The sequence below is a fragment of the Ceratotherium simum genome, chromosome 16 (genome assembly GCF_057802395.1).
Source record: "Ceratotherium simum simum isolate JZ-2026a chromosome 16, ASM5780239v1, whole genome shotgun sequence".
NCBI classification, from domain to species: Eukaryota; Metazoa; Chordata; class Mammalia; order Perissodactyla; family Rhinocerotidae; genus Ceratotherium; species Ceratotherium simum.
Window position 1 is genome coordinate 32,308,610 of NC_141915.1, and position 16,900 is coordinate 32,325,509.

Sequence of the window (16,900 nt, forward strand, 5' to 3'; positions counted from 1 at the left end):
TTTTAAAATATATAAAATTTGAAAACTAATTTGAATTTTATAAATACATGATGAAATGTAACTAGCAAAGTCAGAGAACATAACACACAATTGCTATATTCACAAGTGATTTTTTTTCCTTCCATTTGATAAATGTATGGGGAGTAAAACCCAACAGTAATGCTGGAAAACACTAAGCAAGATGAGCAATATGGATCCTACATATTCAGTAAAACAAAAGAGGTGATTTTGTAAGATTTCGTAAACATAGTTCTGTATTGCCTGGGTCCAAATCTTACTAGAGTTTGGTTACATATGCATTTAAATCAACTATACCCAGACTATACTTAGACACTTATGTACACTAGTTTGCAATTTAATATGCTAAATTTTAGTTTGATGACAGTCATTCACTCAAGGTTAAGGTGAAATGGTAATAAACAAGAAAAACAACCTTTTTTGCCACAGGCAAAAAAATAAGGCTAAGAAAAGTTAGGGAAGAATAAACAAAATTCTAGAGTGCTTATATCTGGGAGGGAGGGTGGAGAATGTGATCGGGGAAAACACACAGGAAACCTCAGTAGTACTTAAATTTTCTACTTCTTAAGTCAAGCGGCGAACTCTAAGTGGATTGATAGGTGTTCACTTTATTATTATGCTTCATAAGTTAGGTAGATGTTTCAATATTCTTTTGTGTGTGTCAAATATTACATTATAAAAAAGAAAAGAAATTCTCCAACCCCCCAAATAAAAAGAAAGCTCACAACGTTTGCCTCAACAGTGTGCTTAACTAGGTGAACTATATTTTGGTTCTATATTCCAAAACCAGTATTGGAAGTAAGGGTCAAATAGAGAATTTTTTTAAATCTAATTTTAAAATTAATTAATTAATTAAATGTTATTGTTAAATCCAGCTCTAGACTATTTGGAATGTGCAAAATAATTTCTCATTAGAATCAATTCAATAAGGTAGATTGTAACTGAAATTTAATGACTATAATACTCCTGACTTGTACTCCAAATCCTGACAACAATTTAGGAGAAAAAAAGGGAAAAATGAAGAAAGCCCTGCTTTGTTAGAGCAAAGCATTTAAAGGACACTGACAAGGAAAGAAAGGTTCTTTCAGAATTGGGGTGGTGGTCAGTAAATATTAGGTTATTTTGTTTTAATCTAAATGTTCTTGGTATTAAAGCTCCTTCCTTTTATTAAACTTCCTTGGAAAGGGAAAATTCTATAATGATGACTACAAGTCAGATGGCAACACAACCATCTTTCATTTGGGCAGGAGGCTTCAGAGGCAGTGGGCTGAAGTGGCAAGAGCATGAAGTTTGGCAACCAGATAGACCTGCATTCGGATTTGAGCTCTACAACTTGCTAGCTATATCTTCATGAACAATGAGACAGCGAGAGAAGGAAGGAGATGGGGGGTGCACAATCTTCTCCATAAGAACTCAGAACTAAATTCTAAGTTGTTAGAGGCAGCTCCTGTATCAATGTACCTTGTAGAGACCACAGTTGGTTGTTAGGGTTGTGGAGAAAAAGGCTACAGAGAACAGAGGTAGGCAATAGGGTTTAGGCTGACCTACTACCTCCCCGATTCTCCCCTCAGCCTGTACAGGACTACAGTACAGAGGACAAGGCTCTCAGGACGGCAGTTCAACCTATCTTCTATTAAAGTACACTGATGCACCGAAGCAGCATTTTCTAGCAGGACAAAGAGTCAGAGAAGAGAGGAAGAATAACGCCTTCTGGTGTTTATATATTTTTTTCTTTCTAAAAAGTATTCACAGCAGTTTTTTCTTCTTTGCCTCCTAGAATAAGATCTTAGCTGATCATGTGAATTTCTGAACCCGTTTAAAAGTCAGAACCTGAAAACTAAAACAAAGCTATTTCTGTAAAAGTCTAGCATTCAAAACCAGTGAATGCTGCCCCAGCTGGATTAATGTATATGTGAAGATACTAACTTCAGGGATATGCTGAGGCCTCTTCCACACCGTCTAGATTCTCACTCAGCAGTTACTGAGCAACTATATACAACACAGCAGGCAACGTGCCAGGCATTTTCACATGCCCCACTTAGAGTCTGAATTCTTTCACGCTGACATTTATAAAGACGTTGAAATAATAATGTATTCCTGACCACTTAAACACTTCTGTGAAAACTACCAGCACTGTTCATTTCAGATTATGATGTCTATTATCTAGTTTTTTAAACAACATGCTACCGTATTATCAGAAACCATCTATACAGCCTGACTCTGATTTGACTAACTCGTTATTCCTAACTACTAAGGAAGGCTCCTGCAAGCCTTCGGATTCCTTTCCTATACTTTCATAAACTTTCCACTGGAGGTATCCTTCTTTTAATCCCAGTTATTAATATGAGTTTAGGCAAGTTGTTCAACCTCCATGAGATTCCATTTTCTTACCCAAAGTGGGGATAAATACCAATCACACAAGGTTGCTATAATAATTAAATAACATATACAAAATCCTTATACATTGTAGGTGTTAAATACAGGTGAGTTGAATCAGAATCCCTTATATGTTATGGGCAAGTTTCACATTGATAGCAAATTTAATCCTGTTACTCCTCAAATTAAAAACCTTTGATGGCTGGCCACTGGTAGAAAAGTTGAAACTCCTTAACTTCCCAAACCCAGCAAACAAACTAGCTGCAATCTATTTTCTCTAGCCTCATCCTCCACCTTCCCTCTTCAGCATATAAATTCTTCATTCTATTCTCAGAAAATGTTCTTCAAACCTTAATGCTTTTACACATACTAATTCCTGTCTAGAATGCCACCGCCCACCCTGCCACTTCTCTTTCTGATGAACTCTCACTTAAACTTCACAGCCAAAATCAAACATTATCTCTGCCATAAGTTTTCCCCACCTCCCTAGATTTACTTAATTGTTCCTTTCTCTGTGCTCCAAAAGCACTTTTACTTACCCACATTATTGCACTTACTTTGTACTGTTCTTATTTTATTTTTTTTAAGAGGAGGCCAGCCTTGCTGGGGAATTTTTTTTTTTTTTTGAGGAAGACTGACCCCACGCTAACATCTGTTGCCAATCTTCCTCCTTTATTTTTTTTCCTCCCCAAAGCCCCAGTACATAGTTGTAGAGTTGTAGCTCTTCTATGTGAGGCGCCGCCTCAGCATGGCTTGATGAGTGGTGAGTAGGTCTGCACCCAGGATCTGAACTGGCAACCCCGGGGCCGCCGAAGCGGAACGCACGAACTCAACTGCTATGCCACCAGGCCGGCCCCTGTACTGTTCTTATTTTTTACATATCTTTTTTCTCCCATTAGAGCATATTAATTCAGCAACTCCCAAACTAGCAGCACTGATTCTTTCAGGTGGCCAGAACCATGTCCTTTCATGGTTTTTTCCCCCAGCATAGTGTCATTTACCTAATAAGTCCACAATAAATTAATAAGGCCCAGGAAATAGTCTGAGGAAATTAAGATGGCTCTCACAGAAACAATAATGGCAAAGGAGGAAAGAGAGCTACATTGCAAAGTAAACCCTCCTGCCTGCTTCTTCTTTAGCTCCTACCAATGGACTGGTTTCTTTACCAGGGAAAAAGCCTTGGTCCTAGTTCCAGTGACATGCTCAGCATATCCTGAAAATAGATTTCCTCTGAGAGTTAAATATGCACTACTTCAATCCTTTGTGAACAATGACTAACCATTAGTACCTATATCTGTGTGATCTTTGTCTTTACCTATACGGTTTGACCAAAAAAGTCCTGAATTTATCAAATCTAAGATGACAATGATTGTAAGAAACACCATTATTTTATGAATCACTAAAAGAAAAAATGCTGCCAATTATATTATGACATTTATTGTAAGATCCATCTCAATTTCAGAGAGTCTTAGAAAGAGAGAAAAAAAATGTATCAGGTTTGAAGAAAAGCATTTGATTCCTGCCTGCTTTCTTTACGTTATTAGCAGAAAAACAAAGAAACAAACAAAAACACTTGAAAAATTCAAAGTGTTGTCCAGAATGCAACACAAAGGGCCAGGGAGGAAAGGTACCTTGGTGTAGAGCCCAGATGGTGGCAGTGGAATTGTAAACAGGTATACTGGTAATTCTCGGAAACATGACAGAATAACTAAGGGATCATTCATTCATAAATATTGAGCAATTAGTATGTGTCAGGTATCACACTGGGGACTAAGGATATTATTGTGAATAAAATCAGGTAGAATCCTTGCACTTAGGAAGCATACTGTGTTGTGGTTCAGGCAGAGTTAATAAAACAATCACAGATATTAGTATATGATTACAAACTGAGATAAGCGATATGAAGGAAAGGAACAGGATCTAGGAGCACACATAGGAAAAAAAAAACCTGGCCCACACTGGGGGGGGAGGGACAGGGAACACATTCCTTAGGAAGTGGTCTTTGAATTGACATCTAGAAGTAATGGGAAAGTTGGGGGAGGAGTGGGGGGGTGTTCCCAGTCAGAGAAAATAGCATATGAGATGAGAAAGAACTTGGCCCCTTCCAGGAACTGAAAGAACGCCACTCTGGAAACAGAGATGGAGAACCAGAGAAGTAGAGAGCAGAAGTCACATTACACAGAGCCTTGGAGGCAACTAAGTATTTGTAAGATAGGTTGGGGGGGAAATGGGCATGATGCATAAGAGCAGACAAAGCTATTGTGAGGTCTGATGAAAACTGATGGTAGTTTAAGCTATGGTGATGGCAGTGGAGATCAAGAAGACTGATGGGTTCAAGAGATATGTAGAGAGTTAAAAAACCAACAGGATGTGCTAATGAATTGAATATGGGTGCTAAGGGAGAGGCAGTAGTTAGGATGCTGTTAGGTTTTCTGACTTGGTGCAACTAGAAGGTGTCATTCACCATGAGTGGTAACACTGGAAGAGGCCCCGTTTGGGAAGAGATGGGCAGATGAGGATATGGGGTGACTATCAACGAGTCCTGCCACAGATATGCTGAGTTTGAGATCCCTTTAAGAGATACAAGTGGAAATGTTGGTGAGGCAATTGGATATGTGGGTATGAAGCTCAAAGAAGTATCTAGGCCAGAAAAAGTTCTAAGATTGAACACTGAGAACTCCAGCCTGATATGTGACTGGCTGGTGGGGTGAAAAGTGCCTCAGAGTTCTTGTATATCCTTAATTCAGTGCCTAGTATATTGTCCCCAACCCACAGGCTGCCTCTAGCTCTTAGAGCTGGGAGAATATTCTTTCCTACTTGAACTGGAAAAATGTGTTCAAGATATCCCAAGTTTGAACTCTGAATATGTTTTTCAAAGAAACATGATATTTTGGTTACCGAACCAGTATTGTATTTGTATTTGCCAGGTGGAAAACATTTGTGTGTATGTAGGGGGGCGGGGAGGAGGACTAACTATGATTAATTAAAGAAGATTCCCGCTGAGTTCCAATAACTCCCTAACATATGAAGTTTGGGAATATAAATGGAATATAATCCATCTATAAGCTTGACATTACCTATATGGTTAGTTCTGAAACAACATAATGTTAAAATTAGAGCAAGTGAAAGCACTTACATGCATTTAAAAAATATTAACAGTTGTTCAGTTCAACAGCTTAATAAAGATAACCTTATGAGCCTGTGTTTTCTAGTCTATGAATACATCTACTATGTAGAAATTTTGTGCAGTTAGGAATTTATTAACATTCTAACACAGTATTTAGAACACAGTAAATGCTATTATTATTAATTAAAACATATTTTGAAATAAAATTGCATCCATTTTGTATTTGCAGAGTAAATATGCATATAACTCTCCATCTTGAGGAAGTATACAAAAATAAATGTAAGCACTGCAAACTTACTTATTCTTCTCCGACTACACTTTCTCTATTTTGGCTGTTCTCTTCTCTTCGACATGACCAGGTACAGCCAAAGAACATTAAATAACTCTGTGCTGCTCTCTAGTGGTAAATATAGAATATAGTCCACTACGGGGTTTCGCTTTTTAAAACCCTTTCAAACAATAAAATTCTAAGAAAATCAATAAGAGGAAGTATACATTATGGGTATAATTACTTAATCTGCTATCACTCACAGCAGAGGAAGAGTCACTCAACACCACTGTTATCAATTTATTACTCCAACTACAAATATTTTTCATGGGAATGAAACACAAATTGATGCTTGTCTTAAAAGCAAATTTTCATCACTTGCTGGGTACCGTGATCTATTATTGCATTATAACAAGTGTAGTCTAAGAAATACCTTAGCTATACTGAACATACACACATACACACACACATACACATCTCAGCTTTAAAACTAAAGGAGTACTAAACATTTCAATTCTTACAAGAAAACCTTCATATTTTTGTTCGTTTGAATTTCTTTAAATTTAGCATTTCAATATGATGTTATTTGGTTAATAATTTAAATTCAATAGCCAAAAATTTCTATTATAATATCCTCAACTTACTGTATAATACTTACAACTTGGTAAATGTATTTGGAAGATACATTATTATCTCAACAAACCTGAAACAACTGAAATAATTTCTATTATTTCAGAAGTTATTAGTGAAGCTGATTTTTTTTTCCTGACAAGAAAAAATCCAGTTGAATAGATAAAATGCTTGCTAAACAAATGTTAGGGGTGGGGATGGGGGTAAGGGCAGAGCTATTTATTCAACCAAAACAATAAGAAAAACAATAATACGAACAAACTTAATGATAACAGAAACCCTTCTCATCCTATTATTAATAGGATATTTATTAAATTCTTTATATCTTATAACTCTCTAAAAAAGACTGGAAGCAATTTTCAATAAAAGACATATATAATCACATTAGTAAAACAGAAACAACAAATGAAATCCAAGAAAAATGAGAATGCAAATATAGTAACCAGTTTGTAAGCAATGTCGCTAGTACTGTGCTTCAAGTTTGGGTCAGAGCTTCCTAGCAATCAGAGCAAAAAGGAACTCATTATTTACATGTTTCTTACACTGAAAAGAAGAGTAAGATTTTCTAATTCCTAAAAAAGGATATTTTCTGATCTTAATTCTAGATCTAATTTCTCATGTGGGCATATAATTCGTGATATAATTAACAAACTCAACAAGAATTACTGTAAATTCAGAAATGAGTGATTATATTTGCCGAGTGTTTTTGTCTGTTTTGTTTCGTGTTTAGGAGAGGCCAAATGAATGTCGTTTAAGTGATCTGACTTAATCCAAACTCAGAGCAATGAACAGACAACACATCTTCAATATAATTTCTCTCAACCAGACACAGGATAAGAGTTGAACAGTATATAATTATAAATATACAACCTTTAGTTAGAGCCTGAACTCTGTTATTTTCATATTTATTTCACATTCATTTGTTAGGCTAAAGCTCCTTAAGGGTAAAGGTCTATCTTCCCGTCCCTTTGTATCTTTCACAGAAAAATGGTCACAGTGGACATTCAGTTAATACTACAAATTAACTGATGAAGTAGAAAAACAAGACTCATCACGAGTGTTTTTGTCTTTTGGTGAAGGGTTATTTTTATTTTCATTTTTACCTTATAACAGTCTCCTCCAGGAATGATTTCCTGAATATATACCAAGGGACCTTCATTCCGGTTAATTCCTCCTAGGATCTTCAGACCAAGGCCTGTTTCCTTGGTAACTGTAATCATCTGAAAGGCAGGATCCCTAAGATAAAATAAATTAGCACTTGCAGGTTAGTCTAGAGATCTGTACCTACTTTTTCTTTAAACTACTTGGTAAGTCAAATTCTTAGCCTAGACAACTCAAAATACTCAGTACATACTAGCAATTACATTTTAAAAAGTATGGTGATACAACAGCAATCAAATGGATTTTCTTACCTATATTTTTAATTTCTCTAAAAAACAACCAAATAAAAGAAATAATAGCAATAATGCTTATTTCTTTGGAGAACCAAGGAAAATACTTTAAAAATATTATTTAGATAAATTTAAACATTTATTACAGGTGACTGAAAAGATTTGTTTTTAGTTGATTTTAAACTACACTGAAGAACTCCAATACTAAATATTTTAATGAGTTAGGTAATGACTTTAAAAGATACATTTGTGGCCACTTAAAGCAAAATAAATATGACCTCCATTTATTTATTTTTTATTGTTTTTATATTTTGGTGAGGAAGATTTGCCCTGAGCTCACATCTGTTGCCAATCCTCCTCTTTTTTTTGCTTGAGGAAGATTAGCCCTGAGCTAACATCTATGCCAATCTTCCTCTATTTCATATGCGGGTCACTGTCATAGCATGGCTGATGAGTGGTGTAGGTCCGCACCCAGGATCCAAACCCACGAACCCCGGGCTGCTGAATTGGAGTGTGCCAAATTTAACCACTACGTCACAGGGCTAGCCCTAATACGACCTCCACTCAAATCTCAAAAAAACAAAAAAGTTTATCTTTTTCATTCAGAAAGAGTATTTTCGTGGTGCAAAGCACTTGCTCTAGCTGTCATTTCTGCCAGACACAAGAGCAATGCCATTAGAAAAGAAGGAACTGTCAAAAGAATTCTGCAAAAGGTATACCACCAAGTGACATTTCCGAACACTTTGGTCAGAGCAAAGACTTTTACTGGTCAATAAAGTTTGCAATAAAGCTTAGGGCTGCCTGCTTACTTATTATGTGCTGGGTATTGTGCTAAGCAATATACATATATTATGCCATTCAATTTAGTATTTATAAAATCCCTAAGATTCTTATCCTCATTTTTCTAAAAGGACCAAAATCTGGGAAGGTTAACTTGGTGGCCTAAGGTTATAAAGCTGGAGAACAGGCAATGGGAATCCAGTCTGTCCTCCTCCAGAGTACCTGCTTTGTTGGTGTCTTAAAGCCACTGTTGAATATAGGAGTTCTAGCTAAGATCAAACATATCAAAAAACTGAAGCTGCTATTAAAAAGTTACTTCATATCTTACATATGCTTATAGCTTTCTTACTTTCTGCCATAGAAATTCTATCTTTAAGAAAACTTGTATTCAAAAGTTAGACTATAAAAAAAAGAATGAAAGAAAAATTTTAAAAACCTTACAAAACTCATGTTTTTGAATATTTTGCCCTCTATACAGCACATTATTTATGGTCGCATTATGTTAAATTCAGCTCTAGTGTTGGAAGGCCTATCTGGGTAATAGGGCAATAGTCAATTAGCTAGGAAAAAAGGCAGAAAGGACTGGGTCCAAAATGTTCTACTGCCATGGATTTCAGAACCTCAACCCATCCTGATGGGATATTAGGTTGCAAGGGCAGTAAGGAGTGAAGCCTACAAATGAGAGAGACGAAGGATAGAGGGAACTAAGGTACTTCATTAGGTACCTCTCGTAACCTCTTAAACCCTCTAAAGTGAATTTTCTTCAATGGGGACACACATAATCTCTGGCATACATTGTTGTTTCAATAAAGGATCTCTCTCTTTTTTTTTTTTTAATAATTTTATTTATTTATTTATTTTTTCCCCCAAAGCCCCAGTAGATAGTTGTATGTCATAGCTGCATGTCTTTCTAGTTGCTGTATGTGGGACGCGGCCTCAGTATGGCCGGAGAAGCGGTGCGTTGGTGCGCGCCCGGGATCCGAACCCGGGCCGCCAGCAGCTGAACGTGCACACTTAACCGCTAAGCCACGGGGCCGGCCCTCTTTTTTCTAATCTAAGAGAGTACCTACTGTTAACACAGCAGTGTATTTACTTGCTAGGACCTTATTTTTAAATTCCCCTACTATTAAGAATTTATATTACTTATTTATTTCTGTTTTGCTATTAAAAATAGTTCTGCTGCTCAACTTTAATCATAATAAGAGAATTACAAATTAAAACTAGGCAGAGATACAGTTATTCACCTATCAGATCAACGTCAATTTAAAACTTCGACAATATACTCTGATGACAAGGCTGTAGGAAAAGTGGTACGCTTGTACGTTGTTGGTGGGAATGCAAAAGGGCATCACCCCTAAAAAGGGAATTTGGTAATCTCTACGTTTACCCTCCAATCCAGCAATCCCATTTCTAGGAATCTATCCTAAAGATACTCGGGCAAAAAATACTTCAATGACTTCATTACTAGATTATTTGTTTTGACAAAATTTGTAATCCCCCAAAATTGCAAACAATTCAAATGTCCATCAATAAGGTACTGGCTGAATAAACTATGGTACATCTACATGATAGAATACTATACACTTATAACAAGGTACAAGAAGATCTTGATAAACTATGATAGGAAGTGATCACCAAGATATAATTTTAAGTTAAAGAAAAAGGTAAGGTCAAAACAACATATATAATATGCTACCTTTTTGTTAAGAATATGCTGGCGAGTGGAGCCTGGGAGATGGAGCCTGAGTGTTTTGAGACATCTTACCTCAGTCATATGATTCTTTCCCATGGGCTTGATTCTGACCTAAGTATTTGGACAAAACTCTGTGCTGTCCCAGAGAGTAAAGCTGTTCAGCACCAAGGCATGGAGCTCTATGCATGGAGCTCTTTGCATGCCACACAGCTGGGCACAGCTTGTGCCCTTGGAGCCTAGAGCTTTCCAGGGCTCCCAGGAGGAGGTATCAGAGAAAGACACCCTGTATTTAACTGGCCTGACACCTTTCTCCAGAGAAGATCTGTCAACTTGAGCCAAAGGGCTGGTGTACACTTGTTTACTGTATAAGCAGGAGTAGAAGAATGTCTAATGTACAGTGGAACTTTGTACAGGATAAATAATAGATTTGAGAAAAATATATATATAATTATTATGTGTGCATATATATACACACACATACATAACATGTATGCATATTTATATGTATATGTATTTGCTTATGCAAAAGGAATCAAGAACATACTCTATAGCAGGAATGAGGGCAGAGAGTGAAGGAAGAGAATGAAAGCAAGACTTCTCTGAATATACCTCGTCATATTGTTACATGTTTGCAAAATGGCCACAAATTCTTTTCATTCCTATCTGCATGCCCCTTAGAGTGTGACTTTACTGTTCTTTTCATTAAAAGGTAAAGTCTATATCTCTACCCCTTGAATTTGGACTTAATTATTTGAATTGCTTCAGCCAATGGTACACCAGCAAATGTGAGGGAAATAGATACTTGGAAAACACTTGTCCTTGTCGCTGGGAACCATTCTGCTACCATATGAAAAAGCCTGAGCTAGCCGCCTGGAGGATGAGAGACCAGGTCAGAAGAGACCTCTGCCACCCAGCCCTCCCTGATGGGGCTCCAGAACATGTGAAAGACGCCATCCTACATCATCTGGTGCAGAACAGAACTGCCCAGCCAACCCAGAGAATCATGAGAAAGAATAAATGCTTGTTGATTAAGGCACTTTAGGGTGGTTTGTTACTCAGCAAAAATTAATCTTATTGTAATTTTTTTTACTATTGGAATCATAAAACGTTTTAGATATTCAAAAAATCAGATCAAATGTTTAAAAAGCAATCTCTGTAATTAATTCTAAAAGAGAATGCAGAATTTGTTCTATACGCTGACTTACATTGAAAGGTAATTATTGATCAACTTTCTCATTACTGCTATCTTAGACCACAGGTAGTTAGCTGTATAAAATTTTCCACCAAATGTTCATTAATATTGTACATATTTCATACTATGATAGGTCAAAACATATTAAATCAAACTTAAGAATTACTTTTCAAGTAGACGGGATGATACCACAGCAGACGTATTCTTATTCATGGTTTCACCACAGTAGGCTTGGATTTAACAGCTGTATAAATGAAGATCTTGATGAAGAGTCTATAAATTCTTCTTTTCCTAAGATTGGAGAAGTAGAAAATAAATTGTCATGTCCTAGGACAATCAGATTTCATTTCAAATTTGCATAAAAACATTACATACCCCTGGCACATAACATGTGCATGTGTACAAATGTTAGATGTATTTTATATATTTTGGGCTATCGCAATTTTAATCATTACTGATAATATCTGAGTAAAGACAGTTCTGTAGATAGATAGATACAGATACAGGACTATATATCATTATCAATATCTCTATCTCTATCAAATCTGCATTTTCTGGCAGAAGTGAAAAATATAGTTAAACTTTAGGTAACTATTATAGCTTCTACCATTAGTAAACTTAAAAATCTCATGTTAATAAAAGACTGAGGGAAGTGTCTCTTGTGAGCTCAAGGCTGGGAAGTTTATAGTCAGAATGTCTGCAAGTAATTATACAATACACTGCTGAAGAAAGCAGAAATTCCTATTGTCTCACCAACTATATTGAGGGACTTCCTGCAGATCCTATATTACTCTGATTCCTATTACTCCACGAGCTTCTTAAATACTTTCCTATAAAAAGAAAAAAATATTATTTTAATATCTCATAGATCTCCACTGTGAAAATTACAGAGAACAGTGCAGTTTCATTTTAATTTAAAAAATTGTATTTGAACAGAGATGTACCATCTCTGCACAAGAAACATGAATGAAGTACAGAACTTCAAGTTGAAAAAGACATTAGGATCATTTAGCACAACCTTCTTATTAAAGAAATGAGTAGACAGATGCAGAGAGATTCTGTACTTTCCCCATACAAATGAGAAATAGTCACTGGTTGTTTTTCCAGCTAGACCTCAGGCTTCAGAGCCTAGAGCATGAAGCTTGACATCAGACAGAGCTGGGCTCCAATTTGAGCTTCTAGGCTTCTCTAAGCCTCAGTTTCTTCACAGGTACAGTAGGTAGTAGTGATGGGTTCACAAATGGATACACATGTCAAAACTTACCAAATTGTTTCACTTTAAAAATCAATTATACCTTAATAAAGTTAAAGTTTTTTAAAAATCTGATTTTCAGTTAAAAATGGCAACTTGACCTTGGCATGTACCTTCTTTCTCTCCAAAGAGCCCACTAATACGCGAGTAAAAGGTTACACAAACCGTATAAACTCATAATGTTAATGAGTAAATGGAGGAGAGACATCAGATGAAAATTTTCAACAAATTTCTGGAAGACAAAAAATAGATGGTGGGGTGATAATTGATAAAGGAGGACTGAATAAGCTGAAAGCTACGGGAGGCTTCTTAAACACTTTCAAGTTTGAGCACACATACAGAACACGGTAGTATTTGTGTGGTGTACTGGGGCAAACAGTGGTGGCCTGCCATACCTCTGAGAGGCTGAGGGGAAATCAATGATGCAGCACGCCAGTAACTGATTCACAGCAAAACTCTGGTCTAGGAAATAGCTGGAGGGAGATACAGGAGAAACCTATCAACCTACAAAAACAGAAACCAGTTTAAGAAGCAAAGTATTTATTTGGGATCAAAGAATTGCAATTCAGGGAGCCCAGATTCAGGTTGAAACCCAAAGTGTGTCCCGATATAGGAGAGGGGCTCAGGGCTTTTCTGGGAAAAAGGGAGGAAGATGAAGTGAGTTGTTTTAAAGAAGAAGAGTTCATTGGTGCTAGATGAGGTGAGGCTAGGCTTGTACTTCATAGATTGGCTTGAGATTCAGTCATCAGGCAAAAGGCTACACTCGTACTTCATTGATTGGTTAGTGATTCAGTCATCAGCAAAGTCCAATTTCACCAGTTCTTACAGACAGGATATTCTCATCCTTACTGACTTCTTGGAATGTTGGTGGATTGGCCCAGTTTGGAAGATAAAGAAAACAAGATGTACAAGGCAATGTCCACTCATGTCATCTTCCACAACCTATCTTACAGAATCCCAGAGAGGTTAAGGACCCAGAAATGCAAAGCTCTAGGGGGAGCAAAACTGAGACAGAGAACTAAAATCAAGGGGATTATCCCATCTCTTCTTCAACCATTGTATGCAGAAGAAATCATAGTTTCTTCTGTAAATAAATTAAATGGACCTGAAGAAAGAGCCAACTACCTTCTAGGAGCCTAACACAGAGTTGTATCACTAGCCTGGGTGTTAAAAACCTATTTCAACTTTCACAGCCCCTGTTGTAGCAGGAACAGCGGGAGCACACAAATCAATAGCAGCAGAGAAATGAAGCTACCAAGCAACACCACTGTCAGTAGGAAAACTCCAACAGCCAGGAAGCAAGGTTACTCAGTGCCCCGTGGGGAAAAGAGCAAGGACTTGAGGGAGGAGCTTAAAATGCTAGGGCTCTGAGGGGCCAGCCCGTGGCGTAGCGGTTAAGTGCGCGTGCTCTACTGCTGGCGCCCCGGGGGTTCGGACCCCGGGCGCGCACTGACGCACCGCTTGCCAGGCCATGCTGTGGTGGCGTCCCACATGAAGTGGAGGAAGATGGGCACGGATGTTAGTCCAGGGCCAGTCTTCCTCAGCAAAAAGAGGAGGATTGGCACGGATGTTAGCTCAGGGCTGATCTTCCTCACACACACACAAAAAATCCTAGGGCTTCGACTGAGTAATGACTCAGACTCAAGAACTGCTGCAGTGGTCCACAGGACTGATGGAGCCATGGAAGAGGTCAATTCTAAAACTAAGTTTTCATAAGGTCATTATAGATTGCCTTAACAATACATGCATGGGGCAGATTCTCAAAGCTCATGGGAGGAAGTTTTGACATAACAATAATAATAGCAACCACCATTTATTGGCATCATGTGTCATACACTGGGCGAAGTATTTCAAACATATTTATCTTATTTAATATCATGGAAAATGCATTAGACACAAGTAAAAAAAACCTGAGTTCAAATGGCAATACCGCTATATGCTAGCCATCTGGCCTTAGAAACATCACCTAACCCCTTGGCATCTCCTCATATTAAGGTAGGAAGAGTAACACCTAGCTCAAAGGGTTGCAGTAGGGATTAAGGTAGATGTGAAAAATTGAGCAGTCTTTCCAGTGTTTGTAAAAAGTGAGTAAGATCCCCATCTAGTGGTGATCTGTCCTAACTGGGCATGGGGGTCCCCACGTTATGCACCACATCCAAGTCTAACGGATGTGTCATTGCTAAATTCTACAATAGATTCCATGTAATGTCATACTTAAGATATTTAAAAATATTTCTATGTTAAAGTATTAAAAATAAATTTAAGTGTTTAAATGATTTCATTCACCTAACACGCCTGACAGTGTCCCGAGTACTGGAAGTGAGATTAAAAAGAGAAGTCTGTCCCCAGAGACAGTGAAATGAACAGATGTCAGGAGGGTGCTAAGTGCTCTGACAGTGGTATGCCCAGGATGCTAGAGGAGCCTGGAGGAAGGCCACCTAACCCAGAATGGAGGAGTCATCACTAAACACCAATACTACCCGGCACCATAGTAGAGGATTTTATCCTCACAGGAGCCCCAAAGGCAGGTCATATTAACCCATTTTACATAAAAGAAAACCAATCAATGGAGAAGCTTTGTGACACGTCCATGGCCACAAGGCTAAGCAGTTGTAAAGTGGAATTTGAATCCAGTTCCTCCTGGCTTCAAATGAAACCTTTTTCCTCTACGGCATGCTGGGAAATTAATTTATGTGGAAAAACACCCTTCTCCAAAAAAGTACGATGAGAGTGTTAATAGTAGTAATATACTGTCTCTCTTCTAGGAAGATGATACTATTGATTAAACTTTTTTACAGTAACGGAAATGAGTTTAATCTTATCCATCCAAACAGTAGGCTTTTTTTTTTAAATGAGTGAGGTGTCCATTGTCATACCATTAAATAGCACAAAATGCCCTTCCCTTCCCTCTCCTTTGCCTGTTTCCTACTCCTGCCTTTATATAAGCGAGCAAGGCCCTCAATCAATAGGGGTTCTAGTAATGTTACACACACACACACACACACACACACACACCTCCCCACACAACTCCACATTATTAATGAATGAAACAGAAGAAAAACATTCTATTCTCTTACTAAAAATATGCCCATTCAAGGAAAATATATTGTTTTTTCTAGTTTGGTGACTCATAAGGGAAAAGGTTAGGTCGGCCAAAAACAGAGAAAGTGGAACACTGAGGGAAAAATCTTGTTTTATAAGATGAATCTATTCCAGAAAATTTAAATTCGAGCTTTACTTGGATATATGAATTGCTTTACTTACAATTTCATTAAAAGTTTTCATTCTATATAATTAGAAATCTCATCAGATAAAAAATCTGTCCATCATGCATATGATGTTCGAATAATGAACTTAATAATTTATATTCTCAGAGACATGACATTCAATACTTTCTAAAATTAGTTCTTTCTACCAGACCAAAAATAGAGAAAATAAAAGAGAAAGGGATAGAAACATCTGAGAGAAATGATGGTAAAAATTAACTTGATGAAATTACCATAATATGAAATATTATTATGTCTTTTAATTTTTACAAATAGCTAATACATTCCAATGGGGATATATATATATATATACACACACACACGGGGATATTTATATACATCCTATCCACCTCCACAGCACTTTCACACATTTAGGTATCTATTGTTTTAGTTTCTTATGAATCCTTTTAGTTCCTTTATGCATACATAACAATATGAATACAATACATAAACAAATAGGAATAAATATTCTAATTCCATGACATGTTTTGACACAGAAAGTAGCTACAATCAGGCACAAAGCATCCAGCTGTTCAGGTTGTGCACTGCACAATCCTCAAGCGTATGGGTCATATGACTCTGATGTGCACAGGTCTCTTTTGCTCTTTTATTAACCAAGTTTCCCTGGCTATTTTTGGTTGTTTATTTTTACACGTTAACTTAAAAATCTCCTTATCTTGTTACAAAACAAAACAAAATAATGCTAATTGTTGGGGAATCATGTTAAATTTACAAATTAATTGAGGAAGTATTAGGGTCTATCTTTATGATGTTGACTCTTCCTATCCATGAACTTGGGATGTCTTTCAATTTGTTCAAGTCTTATTTCATGACCGTTTGTAGTATTTTAAAGTTGTCTTCATATGGGTCTTGCAGATTTCTTATTTAGTTAATTCCTAGGTGTTTT

The 16,900-nt window shown here is 37.0% G+C and overlaps 1 protein-coding gene across 8 annotated transcripts in view; it reads right to left on the bottom strand.

Moving 5' to 3' along the window:
• The window catches only part of STXBP4 (syntaxin binding protein 4), a 157,752-nt gene that overhangs the window by 133,871 nt on the left and 6,981 nt on the right, over window positions 1-16,900 (bottom strand). For 5 of the 8 annotated variants that reach the window (XR_015554701.1, XM_087440954.1, XM_087440949.1 and 2 more), the window contains exons 2-5: window positions 13,123-13,231; window positions 12,229-12,305; window positions 11,642-11,766; window positions 7,523-7,655 (exon numbers count right to left, since the gene is read on the bottom strand). Coding sequence is in view for 7 of the 8 variants with exons in the window: in XM_087440949.1 (XP_087297075.1) it covers window positions 7,523-7,655; window positions 11,642-11,688 (180 nt within the window). In the remaining variant the exon portion in view is untranslated. Of the gene's footprint in view, window positions 1-7,522; window positions 7,656-11,641; window positions 11,767-12,228; window positions 12,306-12,840; window positions 12,860-12,892; window positions 12,944-13,122; window positions 13,232-16,900 lie in introns of those variants that run through there. The other 3 variants (XM_087440950.1, XM_087440951.1, XM_004434744.3) reach the window with 3 other exon arrangements.